Source organism: Tuber melanosporum (genome assembly GCF_000151645.1).
Source record: "Tuber melanosporum whole genome shotgun sequence assembly, scaffold_60, strain Mel28".
In the NCBI taxonomy this organism is placed as follows: Eukaryota; Fungi; Ascomycota; class Pezizomycetes; order Pezizales; family Tuberaceae; genus Tuber; species Tuber melanosporum.
Window position 1 is genome coordinate 34859 of NW_003299107.1, and position 21917 is coordinate 56775.

At 46.8% G+C, this 21917-nt stretch overlaps 1 protein-coding gene across 1 annotated transcript in view; it reads right to left on the reverse strand.

Annotated features, from left to right (window-relative positions):
* Positions 1-21917, reverse strand: part of GSTUM_00009745001 (uncharacterized protein) — a gene marked incomplete at its 5' end in the record, with an annotated part of 36574 nt that overhangs the window by 12247 nt on the left and 2410 nt on the right. The window contains 2 exons of the mRNA XM_002840883.2: positions 3139-3639; positions 9152-10213. Of these exons, the coding sequence (XP_002840929.1) occupies positions 3139-3639; positions 9152-10213 (1563 nt within the window). The remainder of the gene's footprint in view (positions 1-3138; positions 3640-9151; positions 10214-21917) is intronic.

Here is a 21917-nt window from a genome sequence, read left to right on the forward strand (position 1 = left end):
AAAGGTGTCTATTCAAGAGAGCAATGTAAACCCAACAGTCTACTTTGCTCTCTAAAATAGGCACTAAAGAGACCCAGAAACTGCCCCAAAAATATCACCACAGTATGAGGCCAACCTCATTGGCCTTCCCCCTTGGCTTGATGCAATTGGCAAGCCACTTCTCCGGTGTGTGAAAAACCCATTTCTGGGCTGGATTGGCGGACTTCCTTACAGTACACTCATTACTGTAGAGTTTACTCTAGAAGTCCTTGGCAGTCCAATTCTTCTGGGTGAGAGCCCACTCCAACCTCTTTTTAGTGTGGACTGCTATCAACTGAGGTTGGTTTTACGCAAGCCATTTTTTAATATTGGCTTTGCACAAAATCTAGTCAACTGTCCGGACAGAAACATGGGAGGCATGCTGATTCTGGAGTTCTAATTGTATCATGCCCCAATCCTTTTTGGCTGCATAGACTACTGATCAGCACTCCTGCTGGCTAAGGATGATTGGCCTGCCTGACCAGAGAGCATTTTCTATATGGCCTTAATCACATACTTGGGTAAAAGAGTTGTGAACAGTATACCAGAGGGTGTTGGTGAGAGTGGCGACCACAGATATCTTTTCAAAGATGTGGAAAAAGGCTATTATCATACCTTTTTCCACATCTGACATTTCTCTCCAAGCCATTTTTGGCTTGTAGCGCGAAACTGAGTTTTTCTTGGGAGGCATTTTGGTGTGTCATGTTCTCTGATATCTACATGCTACATTTTGATAACATTGCTGACTCAACATCACTAAGACTTTTGTCTAGTGGCTTTACTACTAAAAAATATAAGATTCTTTCAGTGTTCTATAACCACCCTCTTTGAAGCTTGAACTCTTGTTCGAGCTCGTGGAAGAAATTTATTATGTGAAATGGTATGCTTGGTTCACACCTACCATAGGAAGCGAGTGGTTGGGATACAATATATTTGTAACTCCAACCTTTTGGGCTGCCTTCATGTGGCATTTTGCAATTTGTAAAAAAAAAAAGGTTAAATATGCCTGCTAGCAAACGCTAGGCAGAACCGACACTATATGGTTTTTTATTATGAACTTTTATAGGCAAACGTCAGAATACGGGTGTATTCACTTGGATTTAGGAGCAAAAAGGAGACTGACAAAAGAGCGAGTAGATATTGATAATGTTATGATCTAATGAGTAAAGAAATACATACGTGTATGGGAACGATGAACGGAAAAGAGAGACAAAGTACATACATAATCTTTTATGGAGGAAGTCTGCGAAAAATCATAGAGATACGAAGTAGAAAAAGTAACGTTGTGAAACAGAAGAGATCCACCACACTTCTTGGGCTTCAAGATCTACTGGTATTAACCTAGTATACCGGCACATAACTGGTGTCTGCTACCAACCGCTCCATCTCTAACATCTAGTGTTTGTACTATCCGAATCTACCAGGTGTGCAATTTTCCCAAACACCAAAGGATGCTGATAAGGACGCAGAAACGCTAGGTCTAGCCGTAGTTGGTTTCAATAGTTGGGACGGGTAGTTGGTTAGACTACTCTAAGGCATCATCCGCAGCAAATTCCTTAATTAATCGCCTTGTGATGGAGTGCTAAATCGGTACACCTGAGGAACGACTTAGGACTAGCACAATTCCAGGAACTGGTGAGGTTGTGGCATGTATGGGAAATATTTTGGCACTTGCGCTGTTTCTCTTCACTGACCAGCGTTATGCAGGTTTGTCCTGAAGTCTTGAAATTGTCTCCTTGCTGGAATTGCCTCAACCATCCAAGACTAGTATTATCATCTGTGGATAGGGGTAGGAGTTTCCTGAGTTTTCTTCTTCTAGGAATCTTCTGAGGAACAATGCCACACTAGAAGGGGAGGAGGTAAGGCTGCGATGCCCCCCTGCAGGGATTTACTGTCAAGTGTCGGATATCCTTCGGCCCCGTTGATATAGTACAAAGCTTGGCCGACACCCAAAGTTTTGATGTAGCGCTGTTATAAGCAGTAACGCTCCGCGGCGGGTGGTACCACGGAATGATATCTCTCGTCCCTTTGGACGGTAGGAACCCCCCACTCCACCTAGCTCCCACGATCAGGTATCATAGATCCTTGAGAAACCATACCACATCTTCTGGAGTCGGCAAATGGAAGTAATACCAACGAATATTTAGCAATGTGTAGGGAAATCCAGCTGGAGTACCATCATTACTGTAGAAGAACACTTACCCCATGCCCAGACACCCATGTCACGGATGATTGCTCATGGTAGGATAGACACCAAATGGCGGGTCTCCGTAGTGTACGGTACGACACAGTACGGTAAACTTTGATAGTGGTAAATGAGGATCGCTCAGTTTCACAACAGATCTGTGAGGTAAGCTAGGTGGTGCGTAGCGATGGCGATGTCGAATCGGACTTAAAAGTGTATAGTGAGGCGGATTGATTAAGGAAAAGCATAACATTTGTGAGTGGAGATCTACCTCTATATATACAAGGTTGTGGATATGCCAAGTTACACCCCATACTAATACTATGGGACCATCCCCAACCAATAGCCCTAACACTACTACATACTGACAATCATCTTCTCTCACTCTCCGAATACAACAAACTGACCACTGATGGGATTATTACACCATCAAACTTATTATGCTCCATTAGCCGGAGCGGCGTGAGGAGAACTTCTGGTCTTGGTGAAGGAGTTGGATGAGTGTAGGGTTTACATAGAGCATTCAATGAAGGACACGGAGAGGTAAGATAAAACCTAACCTGGGCGTTTTGAATATAATCTTCCTCACACGCTGCCTAACTTAATCAATAAACTATACAAGACCTCTATCTCAAAACTGGTAACCGCCAAGAAGTAACAAAGGAACCCGACGTTATAACAGCCAAAATTTGGAATGGAAAAGAAAAGTTAAAATGAAATCAACATGGCTTCACCCCTGAGTAAACTTGAACCCTTCATCTCTGTCATGATACGTCGTCCAAGGAACTCGTCACCCGAGCATAGAGAAACATCGAGAGCTGGTTAAAATTCTTTAGGGTCGCTGGATGGTTTGGCCCTAGAGATTTCTCTGCCTCCGTAACCGCACGTCGATACATGATCTCCGATTCATCGTACTTTCTCTTCTCGTGCAGCACCGCACCTAGCTTAATGAGACTGCGGAGGGTGTGTCGATGACCTGGCCCCAGAGTCTTCTCTCGCCCTGCCAGCGCTCGCCGATGCATCATCTCCGCCTCGTCGTACTTCCTCTGTCTTTGCAGCAACCCAGCTAGGTTATAGACGCACATTAGGGTATCTCGGTGGTCGGGTCCAAGCGTCCTCCCCGTGCCGATTACTGCACGCCGATACGTAATCTCCGCTTCGTGGTGCTTATTCTGATTACGTAGTGCCACACCAAGGTTGTTGGCGGTTAGTAGGGTATCTCGATGGTCTGGCCCAAATGTCTTCTCTCTGCCTGCCAGCGCGCGTCGACACATGACCTCCGCTTCGTTATACATTTTTAGATCAAGTAGCGTTTCTCCGAGGATATTCACACTGTCGAGGACGTCCTGATGATCAGGCCCTAGAGCCTTCTCCATAGTCCCTAGGGCATGTCGATATATGATCTCAGCTTCTTCATACTTCCTCTCATCGAGAAGCTTCACAGCTAGCCCAACAACACTTAATAGGACGTCTGGGTGATGTGGTCCAGGTGCGTTCTCTCCACCTCCTGCTCCATGCCGATGCATACTTTCCACTTCGTTGTTATTCCGATCATATAGCACCACACCTAGATCATTGGCACTTTGTAAGGTATCTTGATGATATGGCCCGAGCGCTTTCTCTCTGCCCGCCAATGCACGTCGATACATAATCTCCGCTTCGCCGTACTTTCCTTGACTGCGCAGAGTCCTACCGAGATCATTGACACTTTTCAAGGTATATTGGTGATCTCGCCCGAGCGCTTTCTCTCTGCCCGCCAATGCACGTCGGTGCATAGCCTCAGCTTCATTGTACTTTCCTTGACAATGCAGAGCTGTTCCGAGACTATTGACACTCATTAAGGTATCCTGATGATCTAGGCTGAGAGCTTTCTCTCTTCCCGCCAACGCACGTCGATGCATAATCTCGGCTTCATCGTACTTTCCTTGGCTTCGCAGAGTTGTGCCGAGATTATCAACACTCGTTAAGGTGTCTCGATGATCTAGGCCGAGCGTTTTCTCCCCGCCCGCCAGCGCACGCCGGAGCATAATCTCCGCTTCGTCGTACTTGTCCTGACGATACAGCGCCATGCCCAGCTTACTGGCACTCTGTAAGGTGTCTCGATGGTCTGGCCCGAGGCCTTTCTCAATGCCCGCCAATGCGCGGCGATGCATAATCTCGGCTTCGCCGTACTTTTTCTGATGATGTAGCGCCATGCCCAACTTATCAATACTCTTTAAGGTATCTCGATGGTCTAGCCCTAGCGTTTCCTCTCTGCCCGCCAATGCACGCCGATGCATAATCTCGGCCTCGTCATACTTTCCCTCACGATGCAGCACCACACCCAGATCACTCACACTCTGTAAGGTGTCTCCATGGTCTGGCCCGAGCGTTTTCTCTCTGCCCGCCAATGCACGTTGATGAATTATCTTGGCCTCGTCGTACTTTTTCTGACGACTCAGCGCCACCCCTAGATCGCTAGTACTTTGTAGGGTATCTCGATGATCCCTCCCGAGCGTCTTCTCTCTGCTCGCTAGTGCGCCTCGGTGAATAGCTTCGGCTTTCTCGTACTTTTCCTGCCTGCTCAGCACGACGCGTCGCTTTTTGTGGCCCTTTGAGGTACCCTCATGGTTTCGATCAGGCATCGTCTATGCGCCTACCAGCGCAGGCTGGCCCGTGATTTATAATTTACTCGAGTATCGTACAGTACGCCCCCGGGCTATTATTTGGATGTGCGGATTTCTGGGCCCAAGTTTCTACTTAATCGCGGCGGGTGAACCGGGTTCCTGGTTTGAGCTGGATTTGTTGTGGTCGCGAAATAAATCCTCTCGCCTATTAGCTGGGTCACCGTTGGTTTCGCTAAACTCCTTGAGTATCGTAGGCGTTGGGCACGATTGGGAAATAGCCTGACTAGAGGTACTCGTACTGTGAGGCGTTAGTTTTGGGGATTGCTTAGACCGCTACCTCGGACCCAAGACGGCTTCGGCGGGAGGACCACCGTACCTACCTTATAATACAAGTACCGAGCATAACTGAAACTCAAGTAGAGGTGGCAGACCCGAGAAGCATGGCCCTAAGAGGATCTCTACATCCTCTGGTCTCAGTGAACTTCGAAGTGATATAATTGAGTATCGGGTTCCTGGCCTCCAATTCAATACGAGGCTGGCCTCAAAAATGATGAGCAGTGTAATGAAAGGTTTACCGCTGAAAACAGCCGTATTCACGACCTTCCAACCAATGATCCAGTCAGGTTATCCAAACCAAATCTTGATCTGTATATGAAACAATTCCCTGGATTTTGCTTTCCAACCCTTTAGAACTCTGTATATAAACTAACTGGGGAATTATTGAGAGAGCTATGATTGGCGCATTGGCCCTGGCTCAAATCTGATATTTTTGTATGGAAAGCGGCAAGGTTTGGCGCTGTTTTCAACTTCAATTCTATAACATTGCATGCAAAAGTAAAGTAGATGAGCACTTGTGGAGATATTTGAAAGAATTTTGGATTATTGTATCAATTTTTCAGATTTTTTACGGCTTTAGAATGCATCGAATGGAAAGCGTTAAGTAGCATGGTTTGGGTCGTTGCATGCCATTCCGATCGCTATTTTTGACGCCAACCTCGTACAGTACATCTGTCAAGAAAAATTACCTTTATTCTTGGCCCCTGCATCTACGGTACTGTGCTGGGCTCTTGAAATCAACCATGAGTAGTCAGCTGAGCAAGAAAAAAAACACTACCGCATCCCCCCCTCCAAACCACACCACGGCCCCAAATAGTGACTTTGGGAAAATTTAAGAATGGGGTAAGATCGGGATGATTCTGTGAAAAAGAAACACCACTTAAGCCTTCCACCACCGAGAAAAATATATGTAAGAAAAGAGAGACTTTATTAAATTTTGTGAGTCCTAGAAAATTACCTATCAATTAGCCACTATGTTGAAGAAACTTCTCACCAACGCAGCAGTGGGACTAGGACCACCGTGAATAAAGCACTCAATACAGGAGAAGTAGGGTGGAATAGGTGAGCTATCAATCGTGCTAGTTAAGGACTCTCTTGGAGCTATAAACCTTCCAAAAACTGGCAACTCCAGAAACTCAAGAAAACTCAACGAGCGCTGAAGAGACACACCAACCTGACAAATCCCCCGCGATCTCAAACAATCTAGAACCATCCTGATATCTTATGATCCTCCATGATCCCCAAAACCTGTGCCCTATGCCAAGTACCGTATGCCGAATGGCATGATACAGTGTGAAAGAAACATCGCAAATAGAATGCCTGATACCTTATGCACGACGTCAAAGGGGTTTCGACCTGCCACGCATTACATAGCCGCCGAATCGCATGCCCTATAGGCAATCCAGCATATATGCGCCCTCCTGACGATAGGTGGTGGTCCATGGTGCATTCGGATTGGAACAAGCTTAGATAGGGAGAGATTTATCAGCATCGAGAGAAAATAAGAGCATCTACCTTACCCAAATCATTTCTATTTAATTTACTTTTAGACACAGTGGAAGTCTCGCTAAAGGGAAGTCAAAATTTGCATGGAAGAGCAGAAGAGGCTAGAGTGTGGTTAGCTCCTAGAGAATTGCTGTTTAAGTGAAGGGGATAGCAGAGAGGGCAGTGACAGCAAAACCAAGATTGGGAAAGAGGGCTACCCAGCCCTGCTCCTTCCTAGATTCCATTGCGGGTTGAATTTGACATAATATTACAGAGAGGGGGAGGAGAGCAGTTCACTCTTGATAACTGCAAATACTTAATTTTTGTCCATACTTCCAGTACTCTTCACTAAGTTAGCTAGTATACCAGGGTATATGTTTATCTCAGGGTCCTGCCATCCAGCCTTTACTGTCATCTCCACAACCGACCAAGAGCCCTAAGAGGAGTACTCGTTACCTGCGAATTGGAATAAGCACTGAGTGGGTTTTCTTTTTTGGCATTGTACTAAGGAAAAATACCACAGAGTGCCCAGACCCCGCAAGAATTTATGATTTACTATACTAGGGGCTAGAAAATAATGGTGCAATACCGTCACAACGCATATCTATATAAGAGGTTAACAATAAAATAACACTTTATTATACAGGAAATCGGGGGGTGGAGGGTTATGTTTTTGTACTATCTTTTTGTCTCTCAGTATCCTGCAGCGCGGAATCTCCTCCCATCCCGCCACGATACAAAGCTTGACCAACCGCAGAAGTGCTAACCTCATTCATCCCCTTAGGCTCGATTGTTGTTGCTGGAACGGCACAACTTTCCCTCATTGTTTTTTAACTGCGTCATGAAGAATCACTCGTTAAAAAATTCTCTCGAGCTACTAGTATAGAGCTAGCCTTAACAAGGTGTGGGCATTACAAGTTGTTTCACAACTCCTGGGCAGTGGCACTGGCAGCATCAGCACACATGGGTACCCTCTACAGGATTGAGCGGATAAATACACAGAACGAGTGCGGTGCACACTTCCGCCGAGCAATGGGTTGAGAGCTCGGAAAGCGCAATTAGATTTTTTCTTGTATTTTTCTTCTAATTTTCGGCAGGAAATATAAGATCGGGATCCGGGTTAATAGAAGGGGCAGATTGCGTTGATAATCACGGGGCAGGGTGTCTTATCTCTCGCTTGCGGGAGACAACGTATATTTCTCTCCCACGGGATATCCTGTGTTGGTTCTACGATGCATGCGTCCTTCTTCACGGGAATCTATATTGTGGTCTGTGGAAGCGCTTGGGCGCTATTAGTCTTAGCCGTGGACCATGCATTGTCCTCGAGCAGAGCGCTGGGCGGAGTCCAGTGCTTTAATTGCGATACCCGCGCTTGCTCTTGATCCCCGAGCACACTTTTCTAGAAGGTCTATTGTTAAACAGTGACAACCTTTTAAATGGCGGAACGACGGGAACAGCCAAACGGCGAAAGGACGAAACGAAACGACGATTATTAACACAACGGAGAAGATTCTGATCGCCAGCGCACTGCTTTGGAGGAAGTGGGGGAGTTCTCACTCAACTCTCTCTCCTCGCCTTCACTCAACAACTAAACAGTAAAGGCGGGAGGAGTATATATAAATCGCGACAAAGGAATCCACCTACCCCTCCGTCGATCTCCACACATATCCATCCTCGCTCAAGCAAGTCCCCCTTCCCTCTGAGTACACCCATGGAACATCATGCCTTGGTGGGGGTGGGAGCCTTAAGCCCGCCTACTGGTGGATACCTGTTAGGTTAGCTAGTATAATATGCATAAATCAACCGTGCTAAAAGAAAAACAGGCTTCACAAGATCCCCACCGTTCATTGCCGCAGCACAGTCACCGCTCCGTCCCTTTCACGCTTCTATACTGCTTCCGCCGGGAACATGATTTATCCAAAGTGCATCTCCGAAACCTCTATCCGAACAAGCGAAACTATAAACCGAGCATGCCGAACAGGTCCCCAGCATTCCGAGCAGCATCCACCATTTCCAACATCCATTCCCTCTCGTTACGAGATGCAGCCCATACCTGGGTCTACTTGAGGAATGTTTGATGTTGTAGAAGGTTTGTTTATGTATTTGGTACTGATTCTCAATTTACCCATGTGCCCGACTAACTCTATGCTACAAGGATAGACGCTGTGAAAAGAAGCCGCGGGAAATATTGGCCCCAGCCTAGAGCTAGTCTTTTGGACTGTTTGCAGGCCGGCCATAATCAACAAGGGTCTTGATTTAATGGAAGACTAAATTACTGGATCCCTAATTATGAAGCTAGCATACCCCTAATCAGAAAGAAAATAAACCCCCCAACACCTCCACCACCAAGAAGTAAGAAAGGAACTCGAGGTTATAAAAACTAGCTCGAAATAAAAAGTAAAAAAGTTAAGACGTATGAAAAAAAGGGCCAACATAATTTCATCGTTGAGTAAATATAAACACTTTATCTCTGTAACGATGACTCATCCAAGGCACTCGTGGCCCGGGCATAGAGAAATACCGTGAGGTGGTTAACGCTCTTTAGAGTCATTGGATGGCCTGGCCCTAGAAATTTCTTTGCCCCCATAACTGCACGCTGATACATAATCTTCGCTTCATCGTATTTCCCCTCCTGGTACAGCAATGCGCCTAGCTTGGTGAGGTTACGAATGGTGTGTCGATGGCCTAGCCCCAGAGTCTTCTCTCGCCCTGCCAGCGCTTGCCGATGCATCATCTCCGCCTCATCATACTTCCTCTGTTTGTGGAGAGCCCCGGCTAAGTTATAGATGCACATTAGGGTATCACAGTGGTCAGGTCCAAGCGTCTTCTCCGCACCCTCCAATGCGCGTCGATACATATTCTCCGCTTCGTGGTGCTTATCCTGATTGCGCAGTGCCACACCAAGATTATTGGCACTCAGTAGGGTATCTCGATGATCTAGTCCAAGAATCTTCTCTCTGCCTTCCAGCGCACGTCGACACATAGCCTCCGCTTCGCCATACTTTTCCAGATCAAGCAGGGTCTCTCCTAAAGTATTCACACTATCGAGGACGTCTGGATGATCCGGCCCCAGAATTTTCTCCATAGCCCCTAGGGCCTGTCGATACACGATCTCAGCTTCTCCATACTTTCTCTGGCAAAGGAGGGTCACGCCTAGGCTAGCAATGCTCAGTAGGGTATCAGGATGATATAGTCCAAGAACTTCCTTTCTGCTCGCCTGCGTAGATCGAAATATCATCTCCGCTTCTTCGTGCTTTCTCTGATGATATAATGTCCGGCCAAGGTTATCAGCGCTTGTAAGGGTAGCTGCATGATCCACTCCTAGAGCTTTCTCTCTGCCCGCCAGTGCATGTCGACACATAGCTTCTGCTTCGTCATACCTTTCTAGATTAAGCAGTGTTTCGCCGAGCGTGTTCAAACTGTCGAGAATATCCGGACGATCTAGCCCCCTCCACTTCTCCATAACCCCTAGGGCATGTTGATACATGATCTCAGCTTCTTCATACTTCCTCTCATCAAGAAGCTTCACAGCCCGCCTAAGAGCAACTAGGAGGACGTCTGGGTGATGTGGTCCGGGTGCGTTCTCCCCACCTCCTACTAGATGCACACTTCTTGCTTTGATCTTGTTCCTATCATTTACGACTGCAGCTAGATTATTGACACTTTGTAGGGTATCTCGATGATCTAACCCAAGCGCTTTCTGTCTACCCGCCCATGTACGTCGATGCATAATCTCCGCTTCGTCGTACTTTTCCTGATGATGCAGTGCCACACCCAGATCCCTAACACTCTGTAAGGTATCTCGATGATCTAGCCCGAGCGTTTTCTCTCTGCCCGCCAACGCACGTCGATGCATATCCTCGGCTTCGCCGTACCTTCCTTGACTACGCAGAGTCGCACCGAGATTATTGATACTCTCTAAGGTATCTCGATGATCCGGTCCGAGAGTTTTCTCTCTACCGGCCAGTGCACGTTGATGCATAATCTCCGCTTCGCCACACTTTCCTTGATGATGCAGCGCCACACCTAGATCCCGAGCACTCTGTAAGGTATCTTGATGGTCTGGCCCCAGCGTTTTCTCTCTACCCGTCAATGCACGCCGGTTCATAATCTCTGCTTCGCCGTAGTTCCTTTGACAACGCAGTGCCGCACCGAGATAATTGACACTATCTAAGGTATCTCGGTGATCTGGTCCGCGTATTTTCTCCATGCCCGCCAATGCGCGTCGATATATAGTCTCGGCTTCGTCGTGCTTTTCTTGGCAATACAGCGCCGCACCAAGATTGTTGACACTATTTAAGGTATCTTGATGATCTGGCCCGTGCGTTTTCTCCATGGCCGCTAATACACGCCGATGCATAATCTCCGCTTCGTCATACTTTCCCTGACTATGCAGCGCTGCGCCGAGAGAATTGGCGCCATATAAGGTATCCCGGTGATTTGGCTCGAGGGTTTTCTCCATGCCCACCAATGCACGTCGATACATGCTCACGGCTTCGCCGTGTTTTGATTGACAACGCAGCGCTGCACCGAGATTGTTGACACTATCTAAGGTATATTGATGATATGGCCCGAGAATTCTCTCCATGCCCGCTAACACACGTCGATGCATACTCTCCGCTTCGTTGTACCTTCCCTGGTGATGTAGTGCCACACCTTGGTTATTGATGCTCCTTAAGCTGTCCAGATCATCTGGGTCAAGCATCTTCCCCACGCCCGCCCGCATAAGGCGACGCATAACTTCTAATCTGCAGTACGTCCTCGGAGCTGTTATTTGGATGTGCAGGTTTTGGGGCCCAAGTCTCCCTCGATTGAGATGGGTGAGTCGAAATCTTAGCTTGAACTGAACTTGCCGTCGCTGTTGACCTGGAGCGAATCTCCTTGTCTATCCAGTGGGCCAGTGTTGGCTTGTTTCTTTAAAATACCTGGGTATGCCTTAAACACGGTCGTGAATTATTGCTGGGGTTCAGACGTTTGGAGCTGTGGGGCGTTAGTTATAAAGATTGTTGCTGAGAACACTAGTTAGAACCTGAGATTAGTTTCAGTGCAAGGGCCACACCTACTCCTTTCATACACCTATTCTTTAACTCGCACCGTTTTGTTTCCTTCTCGGCTTATCTCCAATGTTCTCCAGCTCTTCACTCGAACCGGGGGTCTAATTGGTCTGCTACATACCAACACCCAGCGTCAGATATGAGTGTGATCTACATTATAGCGGGGATCAGACCTGCTGTATTATGTAGAAGATAATCCGAGTATTTCGCATTCGATAGTAGAAGGGGAAAGGGTTCTGGAAAGGAGCTCAATGAGTATGGGGGTCCCGGATTACGATCAAGATAGCCTTGCTTGACACGTTATGGTGAGGCTGAGAGGTGAAGTGCGCACATCGAAACCAATCACGTGGTTCGCGCCTATTCTTCTGATACTGGTTGGCTACCCGGGTACTCGAGTACTTGTAGCATCCGTTAGACTACCGCCTCCGCAAGCTCTAACGGGACGACTAAATGCATAGACTACGAGTAGAACGATCCGAGCAACCTTCCTAAAAGTAGGACCACATCTTGGACAGAGGGTGATATTTTTATCATCCTAATGAACATTGACTCTTATCACCACTTGTATCCCACAATTAGGTAGTGGGTTATCAAATTTGCAATCGGTCGGGGACCGATTCCAAATGCCGGCGCAGTGTTCAGACTCAAAATGAAATACATCAATAAATGACAATCTACGGATAACATTAGGCTTCCAAAAAAGAATAAAAAGGCTCAAGACTGCAAGGTCACTCAGTCATATCAAGCATGCTGGATAGGCGAATGATTTCACCCACAATCCCTTCTTACTTGCCATCAGGTCCCTTGCTTCCAAACACAGGCATCTAATTTTCCTTAGTTATATAAGTAGGTGGTAATTCTCGAGTGGAAATTACGCTTTGATAAGTCAATCGTTGTTCTGAATCGACAACCTGTGCTTAGCGCGAAAGGTCCTTCCGCATAGGTTCCGTTTAAATGGCCTTTTTGCATACGGACCTTCAATGTTTGCCAATACCGTGCAAATACTCCAGTACAAAACCCAGGCAATCTCAGAGGTGCTAGCCCGAAACTAGTACAGGTATTAATGCACCGCCGCTACCGATATATATAGCGGATAGAATCTACCATCCCCTTGGGCTCAGGAACCAGCCTAGCCTCCGGTAGTTGGGTACTAGGCATGCCAACCGACAAATACCATACCACATTTTCCGAGCCGGGGCGGCGGAAGCAATGCAGCAGCACTCTATCAGAGTACAGGGAAATATGGCCCAACCACCATTGCTGGAGCTATATAATTTCCTGCATTAGCGTCACAAGTCATCACTCGCTGCAGAAACTACCAGAGCTGTCATGCATGGATAGAACGGTTCTTAACTGCGCATGGGCACAGGTTATTACAACACCTAGGTAGCTACGCTGATATTCTGGTGTTAGCATATATGGATAGCCCCCACGGGGCTGAGAAGATACGCGGAGTACAGGAACCCAATCTTCCCTCCGCCAGTTTACCCAGGTCTCAGGAATTGTACAAGCCACAAATTTTTAGGGCAGTGGAGAGGGATACAGCCGCTGAGCTCCCTGAGTAAGCTCCCATAGTTACACCTATAACGTTTTGTTTAGCGCAGGGGATTACGGGGGTGGGAGGTTTGGAGGAAGGAAGCTATCGTACCTTGTCATATATCGTCCCAAGTAAGGAATAAATACCCAGAATGAGTACGCGCTTTTGCATGCGCAATTGGTCTAAGAGCTTGGATAGTGCAATTAAATTTCTTTTGTTTTTTGTTTTTTTTTGGCGGGGTAGGATGGCAGGTTAATAGAAGTGGATGGATTGCGTTGATAATCCCGGGGCATGGTACCCTGTAGCTTACTTGCGGAACGCAACATATAGATCTCCTCAGTAAGGTGTCTTGTGTCATGTGTTGGTTATATGATGCTGTAGTCACTTAACCACTGGACCGTCGGCTGTCAGCATATCGGGCCTGTCTCAAAAAAACATCATTTTGTCCCAACGCTTGGACCTGCCAGCAATCAATTTCGGATGTTCAGTAGGATTAAGGGTGAGAGAAGTGCGTAATTATGATAATGGTATAGGATTATGAGACATGTATTTTCTCTTGTAGATTACTGGCTAAGTGCTACAGGTGTACTGTATCATAAGAGAAAACTCTCTTATCTACTATACGACCCTGTAAATACATTCTTGCCCTAGAGCTTATCGATTATCTGGAGACTTTGATACTTCTTGATTTCCCATTTAGTCTAGCGTGGGAAACAATAAGAAAATTACCACTACTATCTACTGTGTCCCAATTACTTTTCAGTTAGCTTAGGCTGTCCCAAGAAAAGGGACTAGTTTTTTTCCTGTCGGTAATTTGGAGTGTCCCAAGTGGCCGCATGACGACAGTATGTGTGTCCTCCTCTGTAGGAATTTATGTTGCGGTCTATGGAAGTGATTGGGTGCTATTGGTTCTAGTTGCGGAACATAGGGACCTGGGCGGAGTTCAATGCTTTAATTGTTATATCTGCGTTTGATCTTAACTCTCCCAGCACACCTTTCTTGAAGGTCTATCCTTTTTTCGTCCTAAGGCGTAGTATACCGGTATATCTTAGCCCATTTAAAGAGCATCGGATATCGCAGAAGGCCCTCTTATATTATTGGCACTGACTCATGACTGAGTGGAAGGCTCACCCAACCCATGCGCCCCACAATCTCTATCTTACCAGGATAGATGCTAGGAAAAGAAACCTCAGGAGCTATACACCCCAGTCTAGAGATAGTCCGTTCGACTATCGGTGGGCCGGTCGTAATGAACAAGGGCCCCAACCCAATGGAAGGATGAATCACTATCACACTTGGATAAATCCCTTACTATGAAGCTAATTTACTCCCAATAAAAAAATTAAACTATTGAACACCTCCACTTTAAAGCTAGCCATCAAAAGGTAAGAGAGGAACCCGATGATAACAGCTGGATATCTCAGAAAGATAAAAAAAAGAGAGATATATAGAAGATTGGTTAACGTAGTTTCGTCCTTAGGTAAACATAAACCCCTTTATCTCAGTAATAGTGCTTCGTCCAAGACGCTCATCGCCCGGGCAAAGAGAAACATCGAGAGGTGGTTTAAGCTCTTTAGAATAACTAGATGGCGTGGACATAGAGCACTCTCTGCCTCCCTAACTGCAAACCGATACACAATCTCCGCTTCATCGTATTTCCTCTTCTGGCTCAGTGCTGAACCTGGCTTAATGAGGCTATGAAAGATTATAGATACATATTAGGGTATCTCTGCGGTCAAGCCCAAGAGTTTTATGCGCACCTATCAATGCACGTCGATACATATTCTCCGCTTCGTGGTGCTTATTCTGTTCACGCAGTGCATCACCAAAATTATTGGTACTTAGTAGGATATCTTGGCGATCTAGTCCAAGCGTCTCCTCTCTGCCTGACAGCGCACGCCGGCGCATCATACTATTGAGGATACCAAGATGATCGGCGCCCAAGGCTTGCTCCATAGCCCTATGGTGCGTTGGTAGATGGCCTCAGCTTCCCCATATGATACGGTGCCTGCCGTCTTAAGTCTGAGTGTGCACCAAATAATTCGCAACAGGGGATGCCTTGGCAGGAAAAAAGTTGTATCATAGCCTTACATTTATTTACCAGCATCTTTAAGGGCTTTCAAGTGATTCTCAACCTCGAGTATGACTAAAAGGCCGAGTAACTTCCAATATTAATTATCATACAGTTTCTTTGTGATATTATACTATCCGAGTCTATCATAGGAAAAATATATATTAAAGAAAGACTCTCCAGGATAGTAATCTATATATTTTCAAAGTCATCTCTCTGTGCTTGGAAGTTCTCAAATCAGGTTAACAGAATCTTGAATGCCTATGAAACAGGAGCAGCATGGTTTTGAAATGTATATATCACTTGTGTCTACAAAGTATAAAGCTCACAGATGTGTTCCTGCAAGCTAAATGTATTATTGTATAATAGTCTTGTAAACAGTAACATAGTATCATCTTAAAATTTTCACGAATTATCTTGTCTTGTAGTTGTCTTATGTCATAATATTATCATGGCTGGAGAAGCACAAGAAAACCCTTAAAGTTGTTGGTAAATGAGTATAGGGCTACAATCTTTTTCCTGCCAAGGCGTCTCCTGTTGCAAATTATTTGGTGCACACTTATGATAAGACGGCCGGCACCATACTTTTTCTGATCAAACAGCGTCACACCTAGGCTAACAACACTCAGTAGGGTATCAGGGTGATATAATCCAAACACCTTTTCTTCTGCCTTCCTGTGTAGATCGAAATATCATCTCAGCTTCTTTGTACTTTCTATGATGATACAGTGTCCGGGCAAGATTATCGGCGCTTGTAAGGGTAGCCGCATGATCCACTCCTAGAGTTTTCTCTCTGCTCACCAGTGCACATCGATAAATAGCCTCCTCGTCATTCTTTTCCAGAGAAAGCGCCGAGCACATCCACACCATCGAGGACATCTGGATGATTCGGCCCCAGAGGCTTCTCCACAGCCCCCAGAACACGTCGACATATAACCTCAGCATCTTGACACTTTCGGTTATAATACCAAGAAGCGCCATAGCTAGGCCGACAACACCTAATAGGACGCCTGGGTGATGTTGCCAAAGTGCGTTCTCACTACCTCCTGCTATATGTCGATGCTTACTTTTCACTTCGTTGAGCTTTTTCCGGTCGTGTAGCACCGTGCCTAAGTTATCTCGGTGACCCAGCCCGAGCAGTTTCTCCCTCCCACCAATCCACATCGATGCATCAACCCGGCTTCGCCATGCCTTCCTTGACGTTGCGGCGCCGCACCGAGATTATTGACACTGGGATCGGGCTCAGATCCCCCAATCAGCAACAAAACAGTCAGGGAAGGAATAGTGTTATCCAGATGGAGTATAGCTTGGGGGAGCCGAGATTAATGGGTCTCATTAACTGGTATTCGTAATTTGTTAACCTACTCTTCTAAGCCTATTGCGGTTTAGACAATGATTTCTGTTGAGATCCCAGATGGTGGATCTAGCGATTAAATAGGGTATTTAAGGCACCCCGGTGATCTAGCCCGAGAATTTTTCTCCATACCTGCCAGTGCACTTCGATGCATGATCTCAGCTTCCTCTTACTATTTCCGACGATGCAGCGCATACCCAGATCCCCAACGCTCTATGAGGTCTGCGGATGATCTAACCCGAGCATTTCCTCTCTGCCCACCAGGGAGGGGTTTAAAATACCATTGCAGAAGTATATATTTAATATACCGTGGCATACCGTCGGTAAGAGGTGGAGGAGGAAACAAAACGTTTCCGGTGTCTGAAACTCGGACCCCCCCTTTGGGGGTTTGAACGTGTTCTGTCTCAAAGAAGGTATGATGCTAATAAAATCTTGACCTCACCCTACCATAAAAGAATGGAGTTCTCAACACACTTTATACGGTCACAACTCAATCGAGAAAAATAATAAAAATCGCAGGAAATTTTCAGACATTAATGCTAAGTGAGGTTTATTTTCTTATTTTCATTTTTTTTTACCACAGTTCCAAGCCCCTTTTCCCCGGTACAGTTACCGGTATGTTGCTTGCTGAACACCTGAGGGGTGTCTGCCAAGACATCTCTTGGACGCGAGACGTCGAAAGGCCCGATGGGGGTCTGAGTGAGGGCACTGGGACTGTCTTTATTTTCTCCACCCCTACCGATGGTACAATTGTACGCGTGGTATATTTAAACATATACCCCTGCAATCGATGGTATTTTAAACCCTTTCTCCTGCCCATCTGCACTAATGCACTTCGATTCATAACCTCATCCTCCTCGTACATTTCCTGACGATGCAGCACCACACCTAGAGAGCACTAACACCCTATAGTATCTCGATGATCTAGGCCGAGCGTTTTCTCTCTGCCCAATGCACGTCGATACATCATCTCGGCTTCGTCATGGTTTCCTTGGCCATACAGCGCGGCGCCTAGGTTGTTGACACCCCCGGGTGTATCTGGATGGTCTGGGCCCAGAATTTTCTCTGTCCGCCGGTATACGTCGATGCAGAATCTCGGCCTCGTTGCACTTTTCCCGACGATGGAGCACCATACCTAGATACACCTAGACACCTAGATCGCTGACCTCTGTATAGCATCTCGATTAACTAGTCAGAGTGTTTTCTCTTCTGCTCAGCAGTGCGCTTCGATGTATGATCTCGGCTTCCTTGTACTTTTCCTGACGATGCTGCACCACACCTAGATTACCAACACACTGTAAGGTTTGTGGATGATCAAACCCGAGCATTGTCTCTCTACCCGCCAATGCACGCCGATGCATAATCTCAACCTCGCTGTACTTTTCCCGACGATGCAGCGCCACACCTAGATGACCAACACTCTGTATAGCATCTCAATGATACAGGCCGAGCGTTTTCTCTCTACCCGCCAATGCACGTGGATACATATGTATTGGCGTGCATTGTCGGCTAGAGAGAAAACGCTCAGGCCAGATCATCAAGATAGCTTAAATAGTGTCAATAGCCTCGGTACGGCGATAAATTGTCAAGAAAAGCACCACGAGGCCGAGATTATGCATCGACGTGCATTGACGGGCAGAGAGAAAACTCTGGGTATAGATCATCCAGATACCTTCAAGTGTGTCAATAATCTCGGTAGGACACTGCAGCGAGATAATCGACACTATTTAAGGTATCTCGATGATCTGGCCCAAGAGTCTTCTCTCTGCCCGTCAATGCACGTCGATGCATAATCTCGGCTTCGTTGTACTTTTCTTGAAAATTCAGCGCCTGCCATGAGTTGCCCTGTATTAAAGAGAGAGAAATGTACAGTACAGTCTTAACAAAAACGAGAAAGAAAAAGAAAGAAAAAAAGAAACTGGAAGACAGTGGATTGAAGGCATGACCAGTTTGACCCTTCACTGCCAAAAATACCGGGCTCATCATAAATCCGGCGACATACAATTAAAAGGCAAACACAACCACCCAGAAGACTTAAACGGTCTTTTACATTCCCTTGTTTCGGCCCTATCCTCTCCCGGCTACCAGCAACCTAGCATATCTTACCTAATGTGTGAACAGGTAGAAAGGAGGGGAAACTAAAATGTGTAGAAACAGTCAATGAACACATCTGGCCCGGTGGGAGATACTAAGGAAATCTTACCAAAATATCTCCCCATTATCCTAGGAGGTGTGTTGTCGGGCTCTAAGCGCAAGACCAGATACACATGGGGCAAGTTGTTTTCAACTCCTTTAGGATCTCAAGGCCACGCCGTAGTGGTATCATACTGCACTGGATCGGCGTTTATGACGGCCTATTCGAAAGTAAACTGCAATTCCCTGGAAGGACGAGGTTCCGGTAGATGAGAAACAATTTGCCGCAGTACACAATATCGTACTTGCAGTGCTCTTCGCTAGCTGGTATATATGTTTGCCTTAGGGTCCTGAAATCCGGCCTTTACTGTCATCGCCGGAACCTACTAAGGCAAACACTTGTTACCTACAGACTGGAATAAGGACTGCGTAGGATTCTTAAGTATTTTCTGAGGAGCAATCCCAGTGATCCCAAGCGGCCAGTCCGGCCATAGTTTTGGAAAGCCGCTTTCCCGCAGTCCGGCCAGGCCGAGTCTGAAAAAGCCTGGGCCAGTCCGGCCGCTTAGATTTACTAAGCAATCCCGCACGCTGCTCAGGTCCCGCGGGAATTTACAATTTACTGCACTAGGGGGTAGATGATAATAACGTAGCACCGTCAAACGCATATCTATACAACAGGTCATGATAAATTGTCACTTTATTATCTGTTGTACCGATGGTCTGTCTCCGTTTTTCACTTCATGGAACCAAAATCAATTACAGCCGTTAGGAGCTGCACTATTTTTGCCCACCCTTGGTACTTGTATAGTACAGCGCGGAATCTCCTTCCACCCCGCTATGATGAAAAGCTTGGCCAAGCTCAGAAGTGCTAACCTAACACTCGTATAGACAGTTATGTCGATATAACGGGATGGTATCTGCTAACTTATCCTCTTGGGCCCAGGAACCCTCCCTCTTCCTGTCCGCTCTCTCGCAGTCGGGTGAACACACCGCACCTGCAAATCTCATACTACATCATCGGGCATAGGGCGGGTGGAAGAAACCCAAGCGGGAATTTAGCACAGGGAAAACTTGGCTCGACTGTTGATAACCTCCGCTTCGCCATATGATACTTTTACAGATCAAGCAAAGTCTCGCCTAACGTATTCACGCTATCGAGGACATTTAGATGATCGGGCCCCAGAACTTTCTCCATAGCCCCTAGGGCATGTCGATATATGATCTCAGCTTCTTCATACTTCCTCTCATCAAGAAGCGTCACAGCTAGCCCAATAGCACTAGGACGTCTGGGTGATGTGGCCCAAGTGCGTTCTCTCGTTTTCTCCACCTTCTGCCTGTCGATGCGTGCTTTCCACTTCGTTGAGCTTTTTCCGATGCAGCAACGCACCTAGGTTATTAGCACTATGTAAGGTATCTCGATGATCTAACCCAAGCGTTCTCTCCCTGCCCGCCAATGCACGTCGATGCATAATCTCCGCTCCGTCGTACTTTCCCCGGAGATACAGCGCCACCCCTAGACCACTAACACTCTGTAAGATATCTCGATGATCTAGCCTAAGTGTATTGCCTCTGCTCGCCAATGCACGTCTATGCATAATCTCGGCCTCGTCATACCTTCCCTGATAATGCAGCACCATACCTACATCACCAACACCTTGTAAAGTATCTCGATGATCTAGCCCGAGCATTTTCTCTCTGCTCACCAGTGCACGCCGACGCATAATCTCGGCCTCGTCGTACTTTTCCTAATGATGCAGCACCATACCTAGCTTCCTAACACTCTGGAAGGTATCTCGGTGATCTAACCCGAGCATATCCTCTCTGCCCGCCAATGCACCCTGATGCATACTTTCCGCTTCGTCGTATCCCCCCCACGATCAAGCAGAGCGACGCCTAGATGACTAACACTCTGTAAGGTTGCTCGATGATCTGGCCCGAGCGTTTTCTCTCTGCCCGCCAAGGCACGCCGAAGCATACTCTCGGCCTCATCGTGCTTTCCTTGATGCCCCAGCACCACACCAAGATTATTAACACTCTTTAAGGTATCCCGATGATCTAACCCGAGCGTTTTCTCCATGCCCGCCAATGCGCATCGATGCATAACCTCAGCCTCGTCGTATCGTACTTTTCTTGGTGATGCAGTGCCACACCCCGGTTATTGATGATCCTTAAGCTATCCGGATGACCTGGGCCAAGTATCTTCTGCATGGCTGCCAACATAAACCGACGCATAACTTCTACTCCGCAGTCCGCCCCCTGAGATGTTATTTGAGTCTGTGGATTTTGGGGCCCAAGTCTCCCCTTTATTGCGACGCGTGAACCGAATTCCTGGCTTGAGCCGAACTTGCCGTCGCGGTCGTCCCGAAAACAAATTTCTTCGCGTACTCGCTATTGGCTAGTTTCTCTAAAATACCTAAGTAGGCCTTAGGCACGGTCCGGAATTGTTCTTGCTAGACTTTGACGTTTAGTACTACAAAGTGTTAGTTTTGGGGATTATTCCTGAGAACACCACTTATGGTAGAACCCAGGATTACTCACAATGCAAGGGCTATACAAGTACTTACAACTTACACTTCTCGTACAGCTATTCCTTGGTTTGTACTGTACTGGTTCGTTCCCTTTCTGGTCCCCCTTATAGCTTTTCACTTTAGCCGGGGGTCTAATTGGCCCGCAACACGCTAACGCCCGGCGTCAGATATGAGTGGGATCTGCATCAACAGAGAGGGTCGAACCTACCGTATGATGTAAAAAAGAATCCGAGATATTCCGCATACAATAATAGAAGGGGAGAGTCCTAGTAAGGAGCTCAAGGAATAATATGGGGGTCGTTGATCTGGATCAAGATAGGCTGCGCTTGGCACGTTAGGATGAGGCTGAGAGGTGGAGTGCATCCACCAAAACCAATCGCATGGCTCTCTTCCTATCATACTTTTCTGATAGGCTACTCAAGTACTTGTAGCGCCAGTTCCAGCCTCCGCGAGCTCTACCGGAGGCACCCAATGCCTAGAACTATAACCCACCTAAACGGCTATAATGAATAAACAATCTTCTTGAAAGTAGGTTCTCCTCTTGGAGGGAGACATCGGCTGCTATGACTACCGGTATCCCACAATTGAGTAGTGGATTATCCAGATTGCA